The sequence below is a fragment of the Bubalus bubalis genome, chromosome 24 (assembly GCF_019923935.1).
Source record: "Bubalus bubalis isolate 160015118507 breed Murrah chromosome 24, NDDB_SH_1, whole genome shotgun sequence".
Classification (NCBI taxonomy): domain Eukaryota; kingdom Metazoa; phylum Chordata; class Mammalia; order Artiodactyla; family Bovidae; genus Bubalus; species Bubalus bubalis.
This window is the reverse complement of record NC_059180.1, coordinates 5,005,558-5,031,941: the sequence shown is the minus strand read 5'-3', so window position 1 is coordinate 5,031,941 and position 26,384 is coordinate 5,005,558. Positions and strand designations below refer to the sequence as shown.

General features: G+C 41.1%; 1 protein-coding gene across 6 annotated transcripts in view; it reads left to right on the top strand.

Moving 5' to 3' along the window:
• SMURF1 (SMAD specific E3 ubiquitin protein ligase 1) overlaps window positions 1-26,384 on the top strand; it is a 91,672-nt gene that overhangs the window by 44,780 nt on the left and 20,508 nt on the right. For 5 of the 6 annotated variants that reach the window (XM_044936406.2, XM_025275344.3, XM_025275342.3 and 2 more), the window contains exons 2-6: window positions 21,379-21,417; window positions 22,541-22,649; window positions 24,137-24,270; window positions 24,419-24,484; window positions 25,918-25,993. In XM_044936406.2, coding sequence (XP_044792341.1) covers window positions 21,379-21,417; window positions 22,541-22,649; window positions 24,137-24,270; window positions 24,419-24,484; window positions 25,918-25,993 — 424 coding nt within the window. The remainder of the gene's footprint in view (window positions 1-21,378; window positions 21,418-22,540; window positions 22,650-24,136; window positions 24,271-24,418; window positions 24,485-25,917; window positions 25,994-26,384) is intronic. The other variant, XM_044936408.2, reaches the window with a different exon arrangement.

Below are 26,384 nucleotides of genomic sequence, written 5' to 3'. Positions count from 1 at the left end.
TTTATGGTTGTTATGTCTTCTTGTCAAATTAACACTTTTACCATTAGTTAATGTTCCTCATTATCCCTTTCAGTGTTCTTTGCTCTAAAGTTTGCTTTGTTTCATATGGATACAGTGACTCCAGCTTTCTTTTGATTAGTGTTTGTATGGCGTATCCTCACACAGGTTGCAATTTTCCTGGTTCTTTGTATGCTGAGTAATTTAGGTTTATATCCTGGATGTCTTGAGTGTTGTGTCATGAGATTGCATCTTGTTTAAATATTATGGAGAATGTCGATGTACAGTTGACCCTTGAACAGCACAGGTTTGAATGGCGCAGGTCCACTTAAATATATTTTTCAGTAACTATGTATTGCAGTGCTACTTGAACTGTGGCTGGTTGGATCTGTGGATGTGGAATTGCAGACACTGAGGGCTGCCCACTCGCAGGGGGTGGGGATCCTGCCCCTCACCCCAGGCTATTCAAGGCCCAGCTGTATTTGTTTCACTGTCATTGACCTAGTTGGGTTCCGAGTCTGTGTTCTAAGCAGCCCTCTGGGCACTGTGGTTCAAGGTCAGTTCTGTTTCAAAACCTGTTCAGAGCTGTCTGTACCTGACTTGGGTGCTGCTCTAGTCACCTGAAGCTCGGTTGGTAGTTCACCCATAGGTCAGAGGTACCGGCCATTTGTGTTTGCAAGTCATTTGTAGCAATCCAGAACTGAGACTTGAGATTTTCTTGGGTACCAGCTGATACAAAGGTGGGCTGCTGCCTGAATTCCTGCCCCCAGCATGCTGCCTCCTGGGACTAGCCCAAACTGAGAGTTTAAGTGACCTACAAGATGTTGGTTTAGCCAGAGTTGTATTTTAAAAATTAGTTGTGCAGCTATTTAAAAAGTAAGTTGATAACTATTTCCCTAAACATGGCCAGTTTTGACATTTTCAGTTAGTAGGAGAGGGTTCTCTTTATGATCTGTTTAATATAAGGCTATTCATTTTTCCAGTTGATTTCCTTTCCTATAAAAGGGATTATTTATGAATTTTTAGTTTGATCCTCTTTTTATTTCTAGTATTTTAGTTTTCTGCCCTGTAATATCTAAGGTTACTTTCAGGTAATAATCATTAGATTTTAATTTTGAGATATTATATACTTGGGTTTCAAATAACTTCTATCATTTATTTTAAAATCTTGTCTATAAATTTCAACTGAGTTAATACTAATGAAACTTACAACTTGACTTTTGTCTGTTATTTTTTAAAATTCACATTAATGTATTATAACATAGAAAGCCCAGTTATTTATTTAGACTGAAAAGCTTTTATTTTAGCAAATTATTTATAATCAACTCATAACTGGAAAACTGACTTACCTTAATTCAACCTGGGGATTTATACTTAGCTTTTATTTTCAATTGTTTTATACACACACACACACACACACACACACAGAAGACTGCACATGTAGGGTGATGTAATTTGGATCACACTGATATTTTTCTAAATAAAGAGACTGTCTTGAACAACCCTATATATGAGGAGAAAAGAAATCATAAACTATATATAGCTTGGCATAAAATAACTTTTGCATAAGAATTTTAGCAATGAAACTGCAAACCTCCTCAGGATTTGGGCACCATTTCTGTAGGGCTCTGGCAATTTGGTAATAATTAATAGCAGCATGGCGTGGTTGCTGTGTTACATCTGACTGCATTTTGGGCAGTAAATTCCAAGAGAATCTCTATTTTCCAGGACAAAACACACTAAATCTTTGTGGAGATAATTCTGTCTACATCTCACCTGATTTTTATGGCTAGAACTGAAAACAGTGGCTTTGAGATGAGAGGAAAGAAAATTTGACAAATTATCAAGAATGCCAGACTGAAGGCAGCTTTCAATTTGATTAATTAATTTGTAATTCAATTTTGGAAACATTTTCTGAATATAGGGATTTTGGAGATTACTACCAAAGCTGCTTATCATTCTGAAAGTTGGGAGGAGCAGAGGGAACAGAATATGTTTTTGGTGTAAAGCCTGCATTTTCTCCTGCCCTCATTTGAGCAGTATGATTATTGGAATACCACGTTTGCTTGTCTTCATTCTGCTCTTGTTCCTTTTTTTGCCAATACTCTGCCTGGCTCGATCAGTGCCTGATGGATGGTGTAGAGTTGGCGACGGACTAGAAACTTCCGATGTGAGTCTGTATAGTGTCTGAGGTGTGGATAACACCAGATCTGACTGTCAGTAGAAAGCAGACTCTACAGTTGATTCTTGTTATCCATGGTACCTATGTTCTAAAGTCCCTCAAACTAAATTAGTGGACACAGAACCATGGCTTCTAAAGGAATACAGGATTCTGTTCCCATGAGCCTCTGCTACATTTTTGTCAGCTGATCAACACATAAGCTTGTTTCATGCTTCTGTTGAAAGACACTGTATTTAATATATATTGCTGATTCATTAACACTTAAAGCATGGGCAGCCCCCGCTGGGAGTCATCCTGGATGAAGCTCACCTAACACACATGAATTTTCTGGAAGGCGCTTCACAGCCTTCTTTAGGGTTTAGGAACAGTAGGTAGCACTTCAGCACTATACTTTGGGCCTATTTTAAATAGCAGAACCACCAACAAAAGCACAAAAATGTGGGAAATGTGGCACTAAATGGACCATAAAAAGGACACTTTATGTGGTATGACACTTGAAACAAGGCAAGATATCGCCTGTTCAACCACAGCTGGGAGTGTGCATGCTGGGTGACAAGTTAGTGCTCATGTCACTCTGCATGTGTCTATGAGTGACAGGAAAAGGGCCACAAGTACTGATTTTGGAGTTACAAGCACATTTTAACCAGTAGGCATGTTTGTGAATACCAAGTTCATGAGTAATGAGGATTAGCTCTACTTCAAAGACTAGGAGTTTGTGTCTGCTAATCCCAACTTTCCAGACCATCCCTCCCCAACCCCTTCTCCATCTTGGCAACCACGAGTCTGTTCTGAGTCTGTTTCTGTTTTACAAGCAAGTTCATTTTGTTGTATCTTAGATCCCACATATAAGTGAGATCATATGGTATTTGTCTTTTTCTCTCTGACTTCACTGAGTATGATCATCTCTAGGCCCATCTATGTTGCTGCAAATGATAGGATTCCGTTCTTTTTCATAGCCGAGTAGTATTCCCCTGTGTACACGCACCACATCTTCACCCATTCCTCTCTTGATGGAGATTTAGGTTGTTTCCGTGTCTTGACTATTGTGGATAGTACTGCTATGAACAGAGGGGTGCATGTATCTTTCCCACTTTTAGTTTTGTCTGGATAGATGCCCAGGAGTGGGTTGGCTGGATCATATGGTAGCTCTATTTTTAGTTTTTTGAGGAACCTCAATACTGTGTGGATCAATGTTAGTTTACTTTCCAACATTATTTTGACAAATAGCATAAAAATTTAAAGGCTTGAAGATAAACTAATCAACAGTATTTTAAAAATTTAATTCTTATCTTTGTCTCAGTCCTCGCAGTAAAACGCAGTCAATTAACACATGGATCCTGGGCTTTACCTCCCTCCCCTGCCTGCCTCCTCTGATTTCTGACAGTATTTCCTCTCCATGAATCCAAAACCTACCCAGCCTTTGAAACCCAACTTGTCTCATTTACACAAAAACAAACCAAAACAACCTTTCTAAGCATTCCCACAGTAATATTGTGTTTCTCTGAATTCTTCTGATCTGCCTGTACAGCTCATTTTGAAATTTAATTCCATGTGGTGGTGGTTATTGAGCAAGATGTTAATCTTAGATCCATTTCTGTCATGGATCCTACTTCCAGTTTAAAATCTGTTTGGAGGGGTATATAAGTAACAGTAAAAAATGTAAGTAATTCTACAGGGCACTAAAGGGTAGGGACAGATGATAGGAGAGGGGAGTCCTGAGCTTGGTCTGGAAGCGGAGATCTGGAAGGATGATGGCGTAGAGGAGGGCAGCGGGCGGGGGCTCTTGAGCAAAGGAGAGAATTAATTTGTGAGCAGGGAGGGGTATTGGGGGATGGATTGGGAGGTTGCGATTAGCAGCTGCAAAGTATTTTATGGAGAATGGATAAACAACAAGATCCTACTGTAACAGCACAGGGAACTGTATTTGATATCCTGGGATAAACCGCAATGGAAAAGAGTATGAAAAAGAATGCATGCATTTGTTTAGCTGAATCACTTTGCTGTACAGCAGAAACTAACACAACATTGTAAATCAATTATCCTTCAATAAAATTTTTCGAGAAGCATGAGAAAGATCTGGAAGACAGTACAGTAGTCTGACTGGAGGGGCAGCACTCTATGGGCCTGGGCGGATGGTAAGGCCAGAAAGTGATTATAGAAGTTTATGTGCTGGATGCTAAGAGTTTATACTTTCTTTCTCTCTCTCTCTCTTTCTTGGAGAGGGAGGGTGGTGGCTAGGGATGACTTTATATTTTATTTTGTAAGTGGTACTGAACTCAGAGGTTTATGGGAAGGGGGTTACATAATAGCGTTTTATTCATTTAGCCAACAAATAATTATTTCATGATTAAAATGAATTCGAGAAAAGAAATGCCAGAGCCTGTTGTCATAACTCAGGAGACGAGAGTGGCCGGGAATTGAGCAACCATAGTGGGCCTGGAAAGAATAGATTTCAAAGATAACAACAAAGGATGAATTGATACGACTTGATGAGTCATGAACAAAAGGGATCTGCTTTGCACTATTGTTTGTTTTTCTTGATTTATGGTGTCTGTTGAGTCAAACTGTGAGCTCTTTGGGAGATACACTGCATTTTATACTTTGGTTGTAGGTGCCCACTGTCTTTTTATTCCTGTTTAAAGACTGTATTGACGCCTATTATCCCACACAGCGTGACCTTTCAGACAGTGTCCTGTAACTCCCTAAAGAGAAAGCTGAGACTGAAGGGCATGTCTTATGCGAAACAAACACCACTTTCATTAGTCCTTGAATCTCTATCGCGCTTGGTTTTAATTGAGATATGATTATCATATCCTAAACTATGCACTTTCAAGTTACAGTTCAGTGTTTTCAGTATGTCATGGAGTTTAACCAATTACCAGCTGATTTCAGGATATTTTCATTACCTCCAAAAGGAACCCCCACTAACTTGAGCAGTCACCCCCTATTCCTGTCTATCCCCAGCCTCTGGCCACCACTAATCCGTTTGCTGTCTCTATAGATGTCCGTTTGGACTGCTATAACAAAATGCCATAGGCAGGGTGGTTTATAAACAACAGAAATCTATCTCTTGTAATTCTGTAGGCTTGGAAGTGGCACCAGCTGACTTAATGTCTGGTGAAGCCCCAATTCCTTGTTCATACGTGGCTTTCTCATTGTCTCTCTGTGGTCACCAGGGGAAGGGTGCTCTCTTTTGTAAGGGTGCTAATCCTATTGGTGAGGACTCCACCCATGACCTAATTGCCCCTCAAAGGCCTTGCCTCCAAATACCATCACACTGGGTGTTAAGATTTAGCATGTGAATTTTGAGGGGACGCAGACATTCACTTTATAGCGGTGGATTTGCTTATTCTGAACATTTCATAGAAATGGGATCATGCACTTTGTGGCCCAGGAAGCGTCTGGCTTCTTTGACTAAGCATAAAGCGTCAGGGTGCATCCACGCTGTAGCGTCTGTCATGTATCAGTGCTGCTTTTTTATGGCCGGATAATATATCACTGTAATGGCTGCACCACATTTTATTTATCCATTTATCAGATTATGGACATTTGGGTTGTTTCTACTTTTTGGCTATTAAGAATAATGCTGCCATGAACATTCATGTACAAGATTCTATGTGGCCATATATTTTCAAGTCTCCTGAGCGTAACTAGTAGTGGAATTGCTGGTTCATGTGGCAACTCTCTGCTTAATGTTTTGAGGAACTTCCAGGCTATTCCAAAGTGGCTGTACCACTTTACATTCCCACCATCAGTATATGAGTGTTTCAATTTCTCTCTATCCTTGCCAACTCTCGCATTTGTCTATCTTTTTTATTTTAGCCATCTTAGTGGGTGTGAAGTAGTATTTCATTGTCGTTTTTATGTGTATCTTCCTGATGGTTAATGGTATTGAGCATCTTTTATGGGCTTGTTGGCCATTTGTATATCTTCTTTGGAGACATGTTGGTTCAGATCCTTTGCCTATATATTTTAACTGGGATGTCTTCTTCTTGTTGCTTTGTAAGAGTTCTTTAAATATTCTGAATTCAAGTCCCTTACCCGATTTTATAAATACTTAATTTATGTATATCTTCTCCCATTCTTTTAGCACGTCGTCTTTTCCCTTTCTTGATATCTATTGAAGCAGAAAAGTTTTAAATTTCAGTGAAGTCCAACTCACCTATTTTTTCTTTTGTTGCTTGTGATTTTTAAAAAATTATTTCCTTCTTGTATTTATGGCTGCGCTGGGTCTTTGTTGCTGTGTGCAGGCCTTCTCCAGTCGCAGCTGGTGGGGGCTTCTCCAGGTGCAGTGCGGGCTTGTCATTCCAGTGGCTTCTCTTGTTGTGGGGCACAGGCTCTAGGCTCCCAGGCTTCAGAGTTGCAGCTCATGGTCTTAGTTGCTCTGGCCATTGGGATCTTCCCGGACCAGGGATCAAACCCATGTCGCCTGCATTGGCAGGTGGGTTCTTTACCACTGAGCCACCGGGGACATCCCTGTTGGTGGCGATTTTGGTACTACATTTAAGCAACCACTGCTTTGTCCCAGATGTAGATTTATTTAATCAGGCCTATGATTTCTTCTGACTTTTATACATGAGTGAGATTAGGGGTCCAACCCCGTTCTTTTGCGCGTGGCTGCTCAGTTGTCCCGGCACCATTTATTGAAGAGGCTGCTGCCTTCCCACTGAAGTGGTTTGGCACCACTATTAAATTTGAATTTTCATAAGTTGGACAACACACTCATGAAATAAGGTCCAGACATCTATTGTTCTAACATACTGACTTTATTGGGTTTGAATTTTACCGAGCTTGCTTCAGTCAGTGGTGACTGTGGATTTGGAGAGTATTTCTAAGACTTTTTGAAGCAATAGCATGAGAACCACTGTTAATGCCATGAAACTCGTGGTCCTTTCCAAAACCACAGGATTGTAGTCAGGAGCTGTCATGGCACAAAGCTCCCTGTGTTTATGGGTTGGCTTGCTGTTACCACTAATTTCTTCTGATAACTTTATGGATTGCTTCAATGAGGATAACTTCAAAGAATATGAGTTTGGAATTTTAACCAGCCTATTAAGAATTCAGGACTCTGAGGGTGCTAATGGGTTTCCCTGGTGACTCAGTGGTAAAGAATCTGCCTGCCAATGTAGGAGATGTGGGTTTGATCCCTGGATCTGAAAGATCCTCTGGAGAAGGAAGTGGCAACCTGCTCCAGTATTCTTGCCTGGGAAATCCCACGGACAGAGGAGCCTGGCGGGCTGGGATCCCCCATTCTTTGTAGTTTTTATGTGTCTCCCTGATGTTCATGGTTGCTGTCCTGGTCATGGTGTTCTGCAGTTTGGAGGGTTGCAAAGAGTTGGACATGACTTAGTGACTAAACAGCAACAGAGGTGCTGATGGCATCTGATTCCAGCTCCATGTGTCCTGCAGGTGGTTGGCACCGTGATGGCTGGATTTGCCATGAGTTTCACACTTACTGGGCACTGGGATCCACCACATTAGACACGAAGCCAGTAAGTCCATAACCTGGACTAGCCTCGCACCCACGTTGTGTGCTTTCCAGGGTTGGGGTTACAGAGGCTTAGGAGCTGGTGTGCAGCAGGAAGCCTCGTCCTCCGTGGCTCCCATGTGCTCTCAGTCACCCATCTGGAGAATCGCTGCCAGTAAACTGAAAGGCCACATGGTATCTTCTATACGGATGATGTGAATTTTCATTCAAGTTACTTTAAACATCAGGTGATATTACTTCCCAGGGAAAGCAGTATGGCTACTCAAAATAACTTTGATATATTTAAGCCCAATTTTGTAAGACTTAAAAATGTGGGGAAAAAAAATTAATGCAGAGGCCACAGCCAGGGATAAAATGTTTGCAAAGGGTATGTCTGATAAAGGACTGGTAATCCAAAATAATAACTCTTTTTTTTTTTAATTGAGGTATAGTTGACTTATAATAGTAGTTTCAGGTGTACACAGGATGCTTAAAACTCAACCGTAAGAAAACAGCCCACCCACTCAATTAAGAAATAGGCAGATGACCTGAACAGACGTCTCACCATAGAAGATATACAGATGGCCAAAAGCATATGAAACAGTGCTCCACACCATATGTCATCAGGGCAGTGCAAATTAAAACAACGATGAAATTCTGCTGCACACCTATTAGAAGGGCCAAAATCCAAAATACTGACAACATCAAACGCTGGCGAGAATGTGGAGAAATAGGAACTCTTGTTCACTGCCGGTGGGAGCGCAAAATGGGGCAGTCCCTTTGGAGTACAGTTTGGCAGTTCTTTTCAACACTAAACATATCTTTGCCACATAATCCAGGAGCTGTGCTCTTTGGTATTTAACCAAAGGGGATGAAAACAGTCCACAACAAAAAATGATGGAAAAAAAAGTATTTTCGAGACAGGACAAGGAAATTTTTAAACGTGAAATTCTCTTTGCCCGTTTGAGCCCCTTGCCCTCTCCCCTTTGGTGAGCATGGCGCATTTGCATTACATATTAACTAGATCCCCCTAGAAGATACAGGAATGCCTCCTTGCCAGAATAAAAGGCAATTTCCCCCTGGCGCCAGCAAGGTAACTCCTTAGGAGATAACATTCCTTCCCCAACCCTGTAAGGGGCCACAGGAACCCACTGCTGGCCTTGTGGGACAAGGACACTATAATATGTTATTCCCCAAAACTTGTATAACTGTGCCTTGACCTCTAAAAGGTGGAACAGGCCTTATAGCTTTCTGAAAGACTGTCTCCTGGAGTTATAATCCTCAGGTTGGCTCAAAATTGTCCGTTTCTTGTGTTGATTAATTCTTTTGTTGGTAGATGTTTATTGAAGTTTTATTCATAATTGCCAAAACTTGAGAAAGCAGCTCTAGTCCATCCAGACAGTGGAATATTATTCAGTACTAAAAGGAAATGAAAACCACTACAATATTGTAAAGTAATTATCCTCCAATGAAAATAAATAAGTTAATTAAAAAAAATAAAAGGAAATGAATTGCCAAGTCATGGAAAGACAAGGAGGAGCCTTAACTGCTTATTACCAAGTGAAGGAGGTCAATCTGAATAGGGTACACACTGTGTAATTCCAACCATATGATATTCTGAAAAAGACGAAACTATGGGGGTTGTTTAAAGATCAGTGATTGCCAGGAATTTGAAGGAGAGGATGAATAAGCAAAACAACTTTCGGGGCGGTGAGACTACTCTGTGTGATGCTATGTTCGTGGATACGTCAGGCTCTGCAGGATGCACGGCACTGGCAGTGAGCCGTGAGGCCAGCTGTGGGCGTGCGGCGCTGCTGATGCGCCGTGTGGCTGCGCTGACGGTCACAAGGACGGCACTCGGGGGAGGGATCCTGATGGGCGGGAAGGCTGTGCCCGTGGTCAGCGAGAATAAGGGAAGTCTCCCTACTTCCCACTTAATTATGCTGTGAACCTAAAACTGCACTAAAAAATAAAGTCTGCTTTGAAAATACAATTCAGGGCAGTATATGTCAAAGGCAGGAAGCCCTTTAGAAGTTCAGAGAAAGGAGAAATCGCTCTTGGCCTAACGGAAAAAGTTAAGATTTGAGCTGTAACTGAAAGAATGAGTGGAACTGCAATGACTGAATGGTGTTTCCACGTGTGCAACCTTGGCTGAGTTTCTCCTCAGACCCTTAGGTTCTTCCTGGGGTTTGTGGAAGAGGTTGCATAGGTGAAGTGCTTGGGACAGAGTTGAGCAGGAGATAAGTAGAGCTCTCAACAGATACCGACTGAATACCTACTCTATGGGTTTAAAAAAATTTTTTTTATTGAAGTATAGTTGATTTACAGTGTTTCAGGTATATAGCAGAGTGATTCAGATTCTTTTACATTTAGGTTATTACAAGCTACTGACTAGATAGTTCTCCATATATGTAGTGCTGCTGCTGCTGCTGCTGCTGAGTCGCTTCAGTCGTGTCCGACTCTGTGCGAGCCCATGGACTGCAGCCCACCAGGCTCCCCCGTCCCTGGGATTCTCCAGGCAAGGACACTGGAGTGGGCTGCCATATGTAGTACTATTTATCTATTAATCCCAAATTCCAAATTAATCCCTCTCCCTGCTTTCCCTTTTGGAAACCATAAGTTTGTTTTCTATGTCTGTGAGTCTGTTTCTGTTTTATAAGTAAGTTCGTTTGTGTCACTTTTTAAGATTCCACATGTAAGTGATATCACATGATATTTGTCTGACTTCATTTAGTACGTTAATCTCGAGATTCATCATCCCTGTTGCTGCAGATGGCCTTATTTTTTATGGCTGAGTACTATTTCATTGTGCTTATATGTGTGTGTGTGTGTGTATATATATAGGTGTATATATAGGTACATTATATAGGTACATATAATATACAAAGGGCTTCTCTGGTGGCTCAGACAGTAAAGAATCCGTCCGCAATGCAGGAGACCTGGGTTTGATCCCTAGGTTGGGAAGATCCCCTGGGGAAGGGCATGGCAACCCCCTCCAGTATTCTTACCTGGAGAATCCTATGCACAGAGGAGTCTGGTGGGCTCCAGTCCATGGGTAGCAAAGAGTCGGACACGAGTGAGTGACTAACACATACACACACAATATACATATGTATATATAATATACATATGTATATATAATATACATATATAAACACACACACACACACCACATCTTTATCCATTTATCTGTTGTGGACATTTAGGTTGCTTCCATGTCTTGGCTATTGTAAATCATGCACAATTGTTGGACTCACACTCTAGCTCAAAAAAAAAAAAAAAACCACCTGCTTAACTATCACAGAAAGAGGTCAGCATGCAACAGGAAGAAAGGCCCAGTGGTAAAAATTGCTATGTTGTGGTCTGGGAACGGTTAAGTAAACCATACTTGGGTGATAAAGCTGGTTAAGTAGATCAAGAGAAATTTTATTTTGTGTTTTGAACTCCAAAGGGAGCAGTCTGTAGACAGTGGAGATCTTTGAGGTATTATCAAAAAGGATTTTGATAATGTTTTTAAGAATAATTTGAGTTTAAATCAACATAGGAAGCAGGGATTTCAGTTGTGACTCTTCCAATAATTTTGAAATCATTGTAGCAGTCTTTAGCTGGCAGGTCCTTTGTCCTTCTAAAATGGACTTGATCAACATTATAAAAGTAAACAAGTTTTTTTCTTTCCTTAGTTTAATATCATGACATTCAAACTTTGCTTCAGATGATTTAACTAATTTGTAAATAAATCATCAGTCTTAAACAGAGTCTTTTTGACACTGGTCTGGGGAAATGAACCCTATAGTCTTTTCTATAGAGATAAACTCCTTTCATCTTGTACTTTTTCATTTATCTACTCAATGGGGTTCTCTCTTTCTTTCTGTTTAGTACCACCTTTATTGAAGTGGAATTCACATACTATAAAACCCACTCATCTTTAGTGCGCCATTCAGTGGTTTGAGTATGCTCACAGAGCTATATAACCACCACCACAATTGCAGAACTTTTATCACCTCCAAAATAAACCCTGTACCCTTAGCTGTCATCCCTGGGTCCCCTCATTTCAACCTCTTTGTAACCATTAATCTACTGAAAAAGAGAATTGAAAACAATTCCTTTTAAAATAGCATCAAAAACAGAAAAATAAATATTTGAAAACCATAAAACATTGAAAGAAAAAGACATCTATGCTTACGAACTGGAGGCATCTGCACGTGTAGTTCAGTTCAGTCGCTCAGTCATGTCCGGCTCTGCGACCCCATGGACTGCAGCACGCCAGGCTTCCCTGTAATCAACGTCTCAGGAGGCTTTATTTGGGGAATTTACAGAGTTTGATCTTCAGATTCATATGGAAATGCAAGAGATCTAGAATAACCAAAACAATCTTAAAAAAACAAGAACAAAATTGGAGATTCACACTTCGCAATTTCAAAACTTACTATTAATACCAAGCCATGGTAGTTATTACAGACTGTCGAGGATAGAAGTATATAAGGATAGAAGTATATAGATCAATGGAACAGAACTGAGAGTCAGGAATAAATCCTCATGTCTTCATTCAGTTGGGTTTCAGCAGTGATGTCGAGACAACTAGAAGGGGGAAAGAGAGGTCTTTCTGTCTCATGGTGCTGGTACAGATAAAAATACTCGGAGGTGAAGATGCAGAGAAATTGGAACTTTTACACATTGCTGTGGGAATGTAAAACTGGGCAGCCAGTTTGGAAGACAATTTGGCAGTTCCTCAAAATGTTAAACATAGACTTACCATATGATCCAGTAATTCCACTCCTAGGTGGGTACCTAAGAGAACTGAAAACATGTTTCTACGTAAAACCTCGTTACATGAATATTCATGCATCATGCACAGTAGCCCAGATGTGGGAACAACTGAAATGTCTATTTTCTGGTGAGTGGATTAAATGAAATATGATATATTCATATAACTGAGTATTATTTGGCAACAAAAAGGAATAAAGTATTGACACTTGCTACAGAGTGAACGAACCTTGAAATCATTATGTAAATGAAAGAAAGCAGTCATAAAAGGCTGCATACTGCACATGAAGTGTCCACTGTAGGCGAGCATCAATACAAATACAAACAGAGACAGAAAGTAGATTAGTGGTTGCCCGAGGCTAGGACAGGGGCGAAGGGGTGTGTAACCACTAATGGTTCAAGGCTTCTTTGGGAGATTACGAAAGTGTTGTGAAATTAAATGGTGGTGATGGTTGTACAACTCTGAATATATTAAAAACCACTGAAATGTATTCATACTTTAAAAGCATGAGTTTTATGGTTTGTCAATTATATCTCAGCAAGTTGTTATATTTTAAAATGTATGCTTAATGAGATACCACTGCTTTACAACTTTTTTTTTTCATTTTCTGGTTAGAAGTAGGATCTAGCAGAGTTGGTTCCCTTTTTATTTTTTTTAAGTCATATTTGTTTGCTTTTACAAAAATATGTGTTTCTCTAGAGTATTCTGGCTTCCTTATGTTTATGTCAACTTGTCACCGTAATTATACCTTTTGGAAACTGTATCAGGATGCGTGCTGTAGAGAGCTTGGGCTCTGGAGTCGGTCAGACGCAAGGGAGAGATCTACAGGTTCCATGGGCTTGGGCAAGGGATTGAATCTCACCTCGTCTTGGCCTCCTTATTTGTTGTGTTAAATAAGATATAATCTGTAAAGTGCTATTGATAGTGTTTGGCACAGAGTAAGCTCAATAAATATTAGCAATTGTTACTGTTAGTTTACAGTTAATCATTATTCGATCTCCCTCTCAATGTATCTGCTCTTACTCGCACGAACTTATGTATGTGTGTATTTTTGTTAATTACATGCCTACGGGTGGAATGGCTGGGCCACGATTTTTTTTTAAATTTAAAATGATCTTGTGAATTCCATATTGGCCACACAGACTGAAAAATTTTAATATGGTGACAAATGCTTTCATTCCTAACACTCAGTTGTCTTAATGAAGGAGCATAATCCAGTGAGCTCTGTGCATTTCATTCACAGATAAATCAAGTTCTTATCTCCATCACTGACTTGCCAAGGTCATCTTGAGCAAGTTGTTCAATCTCCTTTTCTTCTATTTTTCTTGACTAAATTGAGCATAATAATTTCATTCTGACTAATGCTGTGATGTGAATAGTGATTAGCTCCACAATTATAGATGATTTTATGATAAAACTATGCCAAATAATACCTTCACTTCAGTGCTATAGAAAAGTATTACTATAAAATATAGGAAAGAAACGTTACGGGACTTTATTTGAAAAGATTGTGCACTGTGGCTTTTTCTTAGCCGTTTGTGGGGATATTTGCTAAAACTTTGGTCTTCCCTTGCAGTTTTCTATTGACTTTTCTATGCATCAAATTAATAAAGCCTCATGTCAACTCAGTAACTGAAAGAAAACGCAGACAGAACTTTCTCTGGCTATTATTACTTTTTCCTTGTCTATTTGTTTTAGGTCTGGACTGATTATGAGGTTGTAGGAGAGCTTGCTTAATTCTAGCTTTCTTCCCACAACATTCCTTCATTTCCCTTTTACCCTCAGCAGTTACGGCCTTGTTTAAAATGACTTGGCCCGCAGAGCAGTTTGCTTTTATCTTAAGAGTTCTTCAGGAGTCACCTGGGTGGGGTGTTTGGCCTCATGGGAGGTTCTCCTCCTCCTTAACTCTGGATTATCTCCTGTCAGTGGAGTTCATTCACTTTCCTTCTAAGGTGACAATCAGATATGATTTACTTAATGACAAGCTTTTGGGGGTTAAAATTCATTTCCTTCCTGACAAAGTTGAGTTTTATTTTACATCATATAACCTTAGGAAAATAGTCTAAACTTAGGAAGTCAATTTTAAGCAACCGTTTAAAAGGAAAAAAAAAAAAAATTACCTGACTTGCCTTAAAAGTCAAACCCTCAGGCCTGAGAAGCACCCCAGGACAGGCACCTTTTTGGGTTGGTTTTGTTTAGTTCTTCATGGCATTCTGAACTTGGAACAGGACTTGGCTTCGGGTGGGTCATCAGTGGATGCTTGTTAAATGGATAAACAGATGCACTGCTCAGAGCAGCAGCCTTTACTATGGCTTTTGTTGGTCAAAACATGAGAGTAACTGTCTCATGGGATTGTGGTGTTGGATAAACCTGGCCAGGCTTGTCAGACACTTAGGGTAGTGCCTCATACCTTGTAAGCATCCGATACATTTTAGCTGCTGTTATTAGGTCTGTGAAAGGGAATTAGATAGTATTTGGAACTTTTCACAAAACAATGACAAAGTTTCCAAACCTCCCACTGTGATTCCATCGACAGATTTCCTTGAGTGTGTTTGGCGGCGGCACTCACTGGTCAGGTGGTTGCCAGGGAGACAGTCTGCTTTCCAGGGTGGTTTTGGAAACATCAGTAGCAAACTGCTCCTTAGTTCCTGGTTATAAGATCACTAGGAGCTTTTTAGGAGATGAGATTCTAGACATTGGGGCTGAAGTTTTGATTTTATTTTTTTAAGTTTTGGAGTTTAGTAAATGTCACCATGTTATGGCTCTTGACTAAGGCCGCTTGAAAACAGAAAGAAACATGTAGGGAGACAACATTGATCCTAATAATTAACTGATCGATGAGGTGATTAATTTTGGAGTGTAACTTTAATTATTTAGATAAAACATTCTCTAATGAAAACGTAAATTTTCCTCAGCTCTTCGCAAGGGAAAATGCTTCTACCTAGAAAATTCCCCTGATTCTTCTTGCTGTCTTAGTCCCACTCGAACAAAGTTGAAAAACATCTCATTTACTTTATTTAAGACAGAAATATGACCTGGAGATAGAAATTATTCTAAGTGACAGAGACCTTTAATGAACTAATTTTCTTATCTTGCATAGGCCTGTAATACTTGAGGGAGAAAAGTCAAACCAACCATAGCTTTGGAAATTGCTTCCTGTGAGGCCTGTCTCTCTCCTCCACCCAGGAAGTCATCCTCCTGTAGGTTCTGTGGGAAAATCCAGGTGTCAAGGAAAGCAACGTTTTAAGATTAAAATGTAAAAATGTCTTAAAAATTTAAATTTTAAAAAATTGAAAAATGCTCCTCAGTTATAGATTTTCTTTGAATGTAATGGCTTCATTGGTCCATGGAAATCATCCCTTAGGATGTAAAAAAATGACTGTTCATGAAGGAGGGCTTTGTGCAAATATAGTGAAAGTCACTTAGATGTGTCCGACTCTTTGTGACCCTATGGACTATACAGCCCATGGAATTTTCTAGGCCAGAATACTGGAGTGGGTTGCCATTCCCTTCTCCAGGGGATCGTCCCAACCCAGGGATTGAACCCAGGTCTCCCACATTGCAGGCGATTCTCTACCAGCTGAGCCACAAGGGAAGCCCAAGAGACAATCGGGGTTACTATTCCAGTGTTCCGTGTTGTGCTTAGTTACTTAGTCGTGTCCGACTCTTTGGGACCCCATGGGCTGTAGCCTGCCATGCTCCTCTGTCCATGGGGATTCTCTCGGCCAGAATACTGGAGTGGGTAGCCTGTCCTTTCTCCAGGGGAGCTTCCCAACCCAGGAATCAAACTGGGGTCTCCTGCATCGCAGGTGGATTCTTTACAGCCTGAGCCCCCAGAGAAGCCCAAACATAATAAAAAGTCCCAAATACCCTCTGGACTTTTTGTTATTGTTTAGTTGCTAAATCTTGTCTGACTCTTGTGTGACCCCTGGACTTTGTTACTTGTTTTTTTTAACACGAACTATGTTTCTCCCTCACTGTCATCCAACCTCTGGCTTGGAACTGCAGGCAAACACTTTTATCCACAGTGCCAACCAGACGAGACTAATGAAACCTTAAGAAAGAGCATCAACTCCTTCTGAAGAACATGATCTTTCAGAGAGTGGGTGAATCACAAATAGTATTTTGGGGACCCTACGCGTCCGTCAGGGAGCTGGTAGAGAAGCTTGACTTACTAATTGAATGTTAGCAAAACACGTCTTTCCCGTGTATTTTCAGAAGCTAAGTGAACATTATGTAGTTTGTTCTTTCTTTACCCCCCAAATTAGGAAACCGTGGCATATGATTAGGAAATTACTGGATTTAGACCTGATTTGTCCGCAGTAGAGGGCGCCTCAGAGTTGAAGAGAACATGCGGTAGTAGTATACTCTGAAAAAAATCAGCTGCTTTTTCTTGAAAGAGTAATTGTATCTTTTGTTCATTGCTGTAGTTCCAGAATCTTACTTAAAATTGGTACATATCTTTACAATGAGTGGTAGATCCAGACAGAGTGGGATTTTAAGTGCAATAAGTTATCTTTTTTTTTTTTTTTAATAAGTTATCTCTTATCTCATAGAGTGGACAAACAGAATTCTACCACAGGATCACAAAATTTTTCTACTAGGAGAGATCAAATGCCATTAACTAAACTAGATTAATAGTGACCATAAATGATCTTTGCACAAAATCGAGGCAAAATTATCTTTGTGCTGACGATATTGAAACCCTCGCCACTTTTTGAGGTAACCAAATTCCACTGGAATGAGCCTTAAATGAAAACACTGCTGGTCTTCCATGCTCACAATGCCGGGGCCTGGGTTCAATCCCTGGTCAGCGAACAAGACCCTGCATGCCTCAGCTAAGGACTAGCACAGCCAAGGAAATACATACATACTTTTTTTTTTTGATTACTTGTTTTGTGCAGAAGAACAAGGATTAATCTTTTTGTTACCAGAATTCTTCCAGTCAAAAGCAATCCAGCATCAGCACCTTGGAAAAACAAGGAAGTGGAAGGAAACAGTACATCACAGGCTCATGGGAAGAGCAGTGAAGAAGATGGCAGGTTGAGAATTATTATAAGACAAGTAATCACTTACCTATACCCAAATCACTATTAGAAAGTGCACCGAAAACCCATAAAAGAACAGATACCTTGATGATTTTTTTTTTAAAGTGCAATGAAAGGCACTCTCCCGTTCATCATAACAAAACCCAAGACACATAAGAGTAACCCCTATTAAAAATGTGGAAAACGTTTGTGAGTAGATGAAAATGTTACTTAAAGGCATTTAAAGAAGAATTTAATAACTGGATATATATGCTGCTCTCAAGAATGGGAATACTTAATATTGTAAAGCAGTAAATTCCCCTCAAATTTATTTATGAATTTGTTGAAAACTTGCTCAAAGAAATTCTGAAGTTAAATGGGAAAAAAGGAAGTATGTGAGACCAGCCAGGAAAATGCTATTAAAAAACAAAGGATAACAATGAGATTTTGGAGGCATGCATTTCCTATTTACACATTTGCAAGTTTTCATTTTTTGTAAGTACTTTTGTCCTTACTTTTAAATTAGAGAAACAAGAAATGAAGCACTAACCAGAGCTATAATAAATTATGGTCCAGCCACAAAAAAGACTGAAGAGTTTGTGTGTGTGTGTATGTATGTATCTCCGTTGAAAGGAAGGGTGTAAAGATTATACTGAAGAGGAAATGTAACTGTATGCCAATAAATCGGTAACTTAAGTGAAACAGACAAATTTCTAGAAAGACACCAACTACCGAGGCCGATTTGAGAAGTGAAAAATGTGACTAGACTTGTGAAGAGATTATGGATTAGGGACTGGAAACACTTTCTACAAAGAAAAGCCCTGGCCTGGCTGGCTCACAGCACACATGAAAAGGTTCCATTATGCGCCATGACCAGGTGGCCTTCAGCTCAGAATGCAGGGTTGGTTTCACGCTGGAAGTCAATTCATGTAAAGCAGCATTATCAATAGGTGGAGGACAAATAGCCATCGGTCATCCCAATAGGTACAGAAAAAGACGCAGACTGAGAGAACAGATTTGTGGACACAGTGGGAAGGAGAGGGTGGGCCGAATGGAGAGAGTAGCATGGAAACATACACGTTACCGTGTGTAAAACAGATGGCCAGTGGGAATGTAATGTGTGAATCAGGGAGCTCAGCCTAGAGGGGTGGGAGGGAGGTGCACGAGGGAGGGGATATATGTGTACCTGTGGCTGAATCATGTTGATGTATGGCAGAAACTAATACAATACTGTAAAGCAATTATCCTTCAATTAAAAAAGTAAAAAAAAAAAATGTTAAGAAGCCAGTCATGAAATACCACATATTCTATGATTCCATTTATGTGAACTGTCCATTCTAGGCACATCCAGAGACGTAAAGTAGATTAGTGGTGGCTGCGGCTGGTGGGGTTTGCGGTTAATAATGAGTGACTGCTAATAGGCGCAGGATTTCTTTTATGCGATGATGAACATGTTCTAAACTGATGTGCTGATGGTTATACAGCTCAGTGAGTATATTAAAAACCAATAAATTATACACTTCGCTTGGATGAATTGTATAGGAATTTTATCTTGATAAAGTTGTTATATAAGATATACTAAAAGTTTGCAGAACAGTATATTATGAATTTCCTGTAGTTGAAACAGTCGCTAAACCTACGACTTGTACATTGCCTTAGTAGTGATCTTGTGTGCTTCGTCACTCCGGTTGTGTCCGACTCTTTGCGACCCTGTGGACTGTAGCCTGACAGGTTCCTCTGTATGTTTTTGTCAAATAAGGTCACAGTGAAACACTGTATTCTTAAAAATTGGGATGCTATGTATGCATAACACATTGGTGTATTTTCCCTTCATGTCATAGTTTAATCACGTAATGGATCTGGTGGCAAAATTTCTTACCAGCTGTACACGTAACTGTTGTTGTTCCTTTGCTCAGTCGTGTCAACTCTTTGTGACCCCGAGGACTGCAGCACGCCAGGCCTCCCTGTCCACCACCAACTCCCGGAGCTTGCTCAAACTCCTGTGCGTTGAGTCAGTGATGCCATCCAACCATCTCATCCTCTGTCGTCCCCTTCTCCTCTCGCCCTCAATCTTTCCCAGCATCAGGGTCTTTTCTAATGAGTTGGCTCTACGCATCAGGTGGCCAAAGTATTGGAGTTTCAACTTCAGCATCAGTCCCTCCAATGAATATTCAGGACTGATTTCCTTTAGGATTGGCTGGTTTGATCTTCTTGCTGCCCAAGGGACTCTCAGGAGTCTTTTCCAGCACCCCAGCTCAAAAGCATCAATTCTTTGGCTCTCTGCCTTCTTTGTAGTCCAGCTCTCACATCCATACATGACTACTGGAAAAACCACAGCTTTGACTAGACAAAGCTACTTTGTCGGCAAAGTAATGTCTCTGCTTTTTAATATGCTGTTTGGGTTTGTCATCGCTTTTCTTCTAAGGAGCAAGTGTCTTTTAATTTCGTGGCTGCAGTCACCATCTGCAGTGATTTTGGAGCCCAAGAAAATAAAGTCTGTTACTGTTTCCATTGTTTCCCCATCTATTTCCCATGAAGTGATGGGACCGGATGCCATGATCTTTGTTTTTTGAATGTTGAGTTTTAAGCCAACTTTTTCACTTTCCTCTTTGACCTTCATCAAGAGGCTCTTTAGTCCTTCTTCACTTTCTGCCATAAGGGTGGTGTCATCTGCATATCTGAGGTTATTGAGATTTCTCCCCACAGTCTTGATTCTGGCTTGTGCTTCATCCAGCCCGGCATTTCGCATGATGTACTCTGTGTATAAGTTAAGTAAGCAGGGTGACAGTATGTACTATCACATATCCAGGAGTACCTTGATGTACTCCTTCCCAATTTGGAACCAGTCTGTTGTTCCCTGTCAGGTTCTAACTGTTGCTTCTTGACCTGCATACAGGTTTCTCAGGAGGCAGGTAAGGTGGTATAATTTATTGTGTATTTTGCCTTCATATAATAGCTTTAATCATGGAATGGATCTAGTGACAAAATTTCTTACCCACCTCATTAATAAAATTGTAACAATGGCATTTATTGCGTTCTTTCTATATACCAACATAGTGCCACATTCTTAGCATGCATTTTATCATTTGTTTTTCACATTTGATGATGGCCCCGTATTTTCTGTCACTCTCTCGTTCTGTTCTCCAACATACCAGAGCTTACGTTCATAAAATTGTGTTATTTAGTCAAATATCAAAGATGCATGGCTCCTCTTATGAGCAGGTGCTCTGAAGAGACAGACTGTAGGTCTTCATTTCAGCTGGTGTTAATGTGATCCTGGCAGTTTCAAGAACCCATTGATAAATCCACCCATGTATGTTTAAGAAAAATTTTTAAGTTTAAACCATTTTGCATTTGTTAACAGTTGATTTCTAACTGAAGGAGAAAACACTTTCTAGTTACTGTCAGTTTTTTGTTTAATATAACACTTAATTTGAAATACAATCAATGGCAAAGATAATTTTGAGGTCCCCCCCCCCCCCCCCCCCACTGCAAATATAGGCTAGCGCCTCAGCCAGTTTGGGCCACTAGCAAAATCCCATCGGCTGGCGGCTTACACAGCGAACGTTTATTTCCCATAGGAGGCTGGAAAAGCCTAAGATGAGAGGGGGGAGATCTGGTTCTGGGCGAAGGCCCTCTTGCTGGCTTGTAGACGGCCACCTCGTGCATCCTCACATGGAGAGCTGAGCGAGGGCATGTGCTGTGGGCCCTTCTTTATAGAGGCACGGACCCCCCATCATGCCAGCCCCACCCCCGTGACCTCGGCTAACCCCAAGCACTTCCCAAGGGCACCACCTGTAGATACCTTCACACTATCAGGGCCTGGACCTTCAACATATGGATTTTGGGTGGGGTACAGTTCTGTCCATAGCGACTAACTATGGTGAAAATTTTGTCCATAAATGCTTAACCCTTGCCTTTTTTGTTTGTTTGTTTTTAGTATTATGTGCCAAGAACCTTGCAAAGAAAGACTTCTTCAGTAAGTAAACACCCATTTTTGCTCTCTTACACTATTAATATTCTTCACATATTTCTGAAATTTAAAACTTTTTCAAAAAACACTGGGTGTATTCTCCTATAAGAAAAGACTAGAAACCCACGGTTTGACAAACTTCATTTCCCAGTTGACTACGTCACAGAGGCTGCTTAGCTCCCAGGCACAAAATTTATAACTCAAGCAGGAAAAGCTCTCTCTCGTTCCCTATTCTGGCCACACCCTGTTTTCTCTGCCTTTCCATCCATTAATGTATCGCTTTCTGCTGAAGTGTTCTCCACTCAAATACAGATGAGACATTTTTCTATAAAGCGTCTGAGTTTCAGTAAAACTGATAGTCAAATTTGATAAATTCAATCACACTTGAAAAGTCTTGTAATGAAAGGAATTGTAAAAATAAAAATAATAAATGGAGAGTCATTTTCTTATGAAAGGAATCGCTTAAGGAGCTCACCTACTATAAAGTAGGTGCCCGCAGCAGGAAAATTTTCACACTTTCTGATCCTCACCAGAATGCTTCTTGGTTCCTAAGTGGTAGTATTCACACTTTCAGGTGAAGAAACTGAGGTTCATGGGCTTTATTCAAGGAGCTGAGAAGGTACAGAGGGGTGGATCCCATCCAGGTCTGTCTCTCAGACCCGGCCACCTCTTTGATCTTATAAACCTGTCTGATTCACACTCCAGCAGTTAAGAACCTACCTAATGAAAATGTGGTGAATGCTGCGCCCAGAGATAAAATAGACAAAGACCAGCAAACACAATGTCTAGGTATTATTTTTTAGAAAGTACAAATACATTTATTTGTAGACACTGTTTCCTCCATTCAACTGGTAGTGATCTCCAGAAATGGAAATCCGAATTTAAGCCTGTTTTCAGAGTTTCATTTCTAGTGTCTAAAAATCTGAGGAGGTGTCATTCTGGATTGCTTTTCTTAGAAAGCTTAATGGAAATAACTTACTTTGCTGATCGAAACTAACCTTAAATTTGAGAATGAAATATACCAGGATAGTTAGGTGATCTTGAAGCGCCCTTTACCTGCGGGACCATGTTCTGTGTCGCACTGGTAGGTCTGTCATCTCATCCAGTGTGGCTGTCCCCTCTCCTCCAGGGCTCCCTGACCCTTTTGCAAAGATTGTTGTGGACGGATCTGGGCAGTGCCACTCAACGGACACGGTGAAGAACACACTGGACCCAAAGTGGAACCAGCACTACGATCTGTGAGTTGGATACCCCACAAGGCACTCGGGAATGAAGGGGAGTAGGTGTCTAGCTTGTAAGAGAAGCATTTTTTTAAAAAAGGGATTACCAACTTCTTTCTGGTAACAAACGTGGATGGCCAAAGACACAGTGCCTACTTTGAGAATTCATATACTTGGAAGTTCTTGCATTTGATGTTTTCATACATTTTTTTATGGTTTGCTTCTGTAACTGTGATCTTCAAACATTCAGTCTCCTGGCCCTCTCTAACAGGAAAAAGGGGCTATGGTTCAGGTCCTCTATATGCTACTGTTTTTTGAGCAAAACCATGAGCATAGTTGTAAAACGCATTATTTGAAATGTATTATTATACATATTTATTATGTTGTTTTTGTTGTTTAGTCGCCAAGTCATGTCTGACTCTTTTGCGACTCCATGGATGTAGCCTGCCAGGCTCCTCTGTCCATGGGATTTCCTAGGCAACAATACTAGAGTGGGTTTCCTTCTCTACATATTATACAAATATTTTATACACACACACATATATATATATGCTGATTTTAAAAATTTTGCTTAGATAGTAAAGAATCTGCCTGCAATGCGGGAGACCCAGGTTTGATCCCTGGGTCAGGAACATTCTCTGGAGAAGGGAATGGCTACCCACTCCAGTATTCTTGCCTGAAGAATTCCATGGGCAGAGGAGTCTGGCTGACTACAGTCCATGGGGTCACAAAAAGTCGGACACAACTGAGCAACTAACACACACACATTTTTTGCAAGAGCAAATAAAGTTTGGTATGAGTGAATGTATATAAGCCCACACACCATCCGACAACTTCTTATATCCATTCATTACGTGGATTGCCCTTTGAAAACCACTATTTTATATTCACCTCTGTTTTCATGTCCTTGCTAAGAAATTTTTGTCAGGTAACGCTGAGTGATTACTGCTTTGTTTTACTACCACACCACAGATTGTGCTGGGTTTGAGGGGGTTTTTAGTAGCTGGATCCTGAGGCCCACTGTGGCACTGGAGGTGGTCTGGAAAGCAGTTGTCAGTCCAAGTCCTGGAAGCCCCCTCATGGCTGACCTGCCCTGAGAAGAAGGGGGTCTCCTGTCCCAGCTCTGCTCTTTTGTGTGCTTTGGGTGGATGGAGGGTTTGAAAGGAGTCCTTTGTTGCAGACTGGTTATTCTCTACGAAGCCTAATTGGTGGGAGCTTATGAATCCTGCCATTATCTTTGAAACTATTAAAATCTAGTAAATCCCTGTTATAGGATTATCATCAGCATGTAGTTATCTCCATGTGCTTCTCACATCATCAGCTGTAGCCCTTTTGCCGCCCATTGAAGTCGGTGACGGATATTCATCGAGTGCCTGTGCTTGTGGATCTAGAGCCAACATTATGTTCAGAGATTCTTCTGGACTAACAAGTCAGTCAAATAGAATCTCGATGGGCTATTGTAATACAGAAATGCAATTAAAGATGAATTTGCACTTTGGTTTCAGATATGTTGGAAAAACGGATTCTATAACCATCAGCGTGTGGAACCACAAGAAGATTCACAAGAAGCAGGGAGCCGGCTTCCTGGGCTGCGTGCGGCTGCTGTCCAACGCCATCAGCAGATTAAAAGATACCGGCTGTAAGAACCCGACGCTTTTCTGCCTCTCAATGCACCGAGGAAGGCTTACGAGCCATCGTTCTGCTTATTACCATTTTTGAATACAGAATTCCTGCCCTCCTCCCTAGTTAACATTCCCCAGGTTAAGTTTTGAATTGTTTGTTTGCAGACCAGCGTTTGGATCTGTGCAAACTAAACCCCTCAGATACTGATGCAGTTCGTGGCCAAATAGTGGGTAAGAACTTTCTCATCTCTAAAGAGATAACTTTTACAGAACTTAACATCCAGCTCTTCATCACTGAGAAAACACACAAAGCCACTGACCCGTGGTGACATACGTGAAGGACAAGCCACATTTGGGGGCCATCTCTCCAGTACCAAAAAGTTTCATCTTGTGTGGTTTTGTTATTTTATCCGGTTCCCTTCATTTAGTCGTTCAAGGTGGAGTTAAAGTGACTAAGGTACACAGAGATGCAGGGTTGTGATTTTAGCTGTAATTTGAGTCCTCACACTTGTCCCGTTACCCAAGCGCGGATGGGAAACATGGCGGCCACGCAGCACGAGCTGAGACAGCTCCACAGGAAGACCGTTACGTACGTAGACGGCAGCGGGGTTTCTGAAGACTTCCGTGTCCTATGATTTTACAGAAGATTGACTTAGAATGAAGAAACGGAACATGCTAATGTTATGAAGTGTTGACTAGACATATTCTGCTGGAAGTTAATTTGTCGGTTAAGCAGTTCCTCCTCTTATCCCACCCCATTCTTATTAGCATTTCAGAGTAACTCAGATATTGACCCTGCATTGCAGGGAATCCAAAAAACCCCATAGTATTTCAGTAGCACACAGAATGACTTACGACCCCAAATCTTTTAGGTCTTGTCTTGTGTAGAACTTGTTGTTCAGTTGCTGAGTTGTGTCTGACTCTTTGCGACGTCAAGGACTACAGCACGCCAGGCTTCCTTGTCCTTCACTATCTTCCAGAGTTTGCTCAAACTCATGTCCGTTAGGTCAGTGATGCCATCCAACCATCTCATCCTCTGTTGCCCCCTTCTCCTCTTGTCCTCAGTCTTTCCCAGCATCAGGGTCTTTTCCATTGAGTCGGCTATGTAGATCTGACCCAGGATAAATGAACAGTGAGTATCCATCCTGCAAACTCTCCTGATGACAGAGTTCTCACTCACTGCCTGTTTGTGATGTCTTCTCTTCTCTGTGGAGAGACATGCAGGGCAAAACCAGTGCCTGGAAGCAACTTCATCCGTGTCTTTGTTGGTTGTACTGGGGACGGAGAGTAGATACACAGATGCGTCTAGACTGTGCAAATAGTGCTCTCTGTGTCCTCATCCAGCATAAGTCAGAATCTTTAAAAAACAAGATAACTTGGAAAAAGTGAATATTGTGTTATTTTTATGGAGAGTGTGGAACACACAGCACCTCCTCCTGTTCCACGTCTGCAGGGAAGGGCCCGGGTGGTATGCGGTGGTGTGGAGCCGCTGAGTGAAATGTCTCATACTTGAACGCACAGGCATGTGTGATGTGAGTGCAGAGACAGACACCTCACTTTAAAAAATAATACCGTATATAAATTATACATTTGTAGTGGCTCACTATATTGCAGTTGTATAAAATATCCCTGGATTTTAATGCAAGATGTCCTTTTCTTTTCAGTCAGTTTACAGACACGAGACCGGATCGGCACTGGCGGCTCCGTGGTGGACTGCAGAGGCCTGCTGGAGAGCGAAGGGTGCGTACCCCCAGGCCGCTGGCACTCGCGCTGCGGGAGAGCGCGCTGCACACCTTTTCACCGCGTTGAATATCTGAGGTGCAGGGAGGGACTTGGGGATACAACTGCGATCCAGTTTCCTTGTCTGTAAAGGAAGCTGTCAAGACTAGTAGGGTCGTGCCCCAAAGACTCAGGGTCCAGTTTAGAGGTTCCCACTGGCCTGAGAGCGTTGGTCAAGAATGATAACTGCAACACATCAAACCAGTCCGTGGAGTTCATGACGATACAGAAAGAAAGAAGTTATAAAAAACCAAACCCCCCAAACCGTCAAGAGCTCTCGTTGGTCACGATCATGATTTTTCGATCCCCAATGAATTAACTCTTAATGCCATTAATAGTTGTTGACACCATC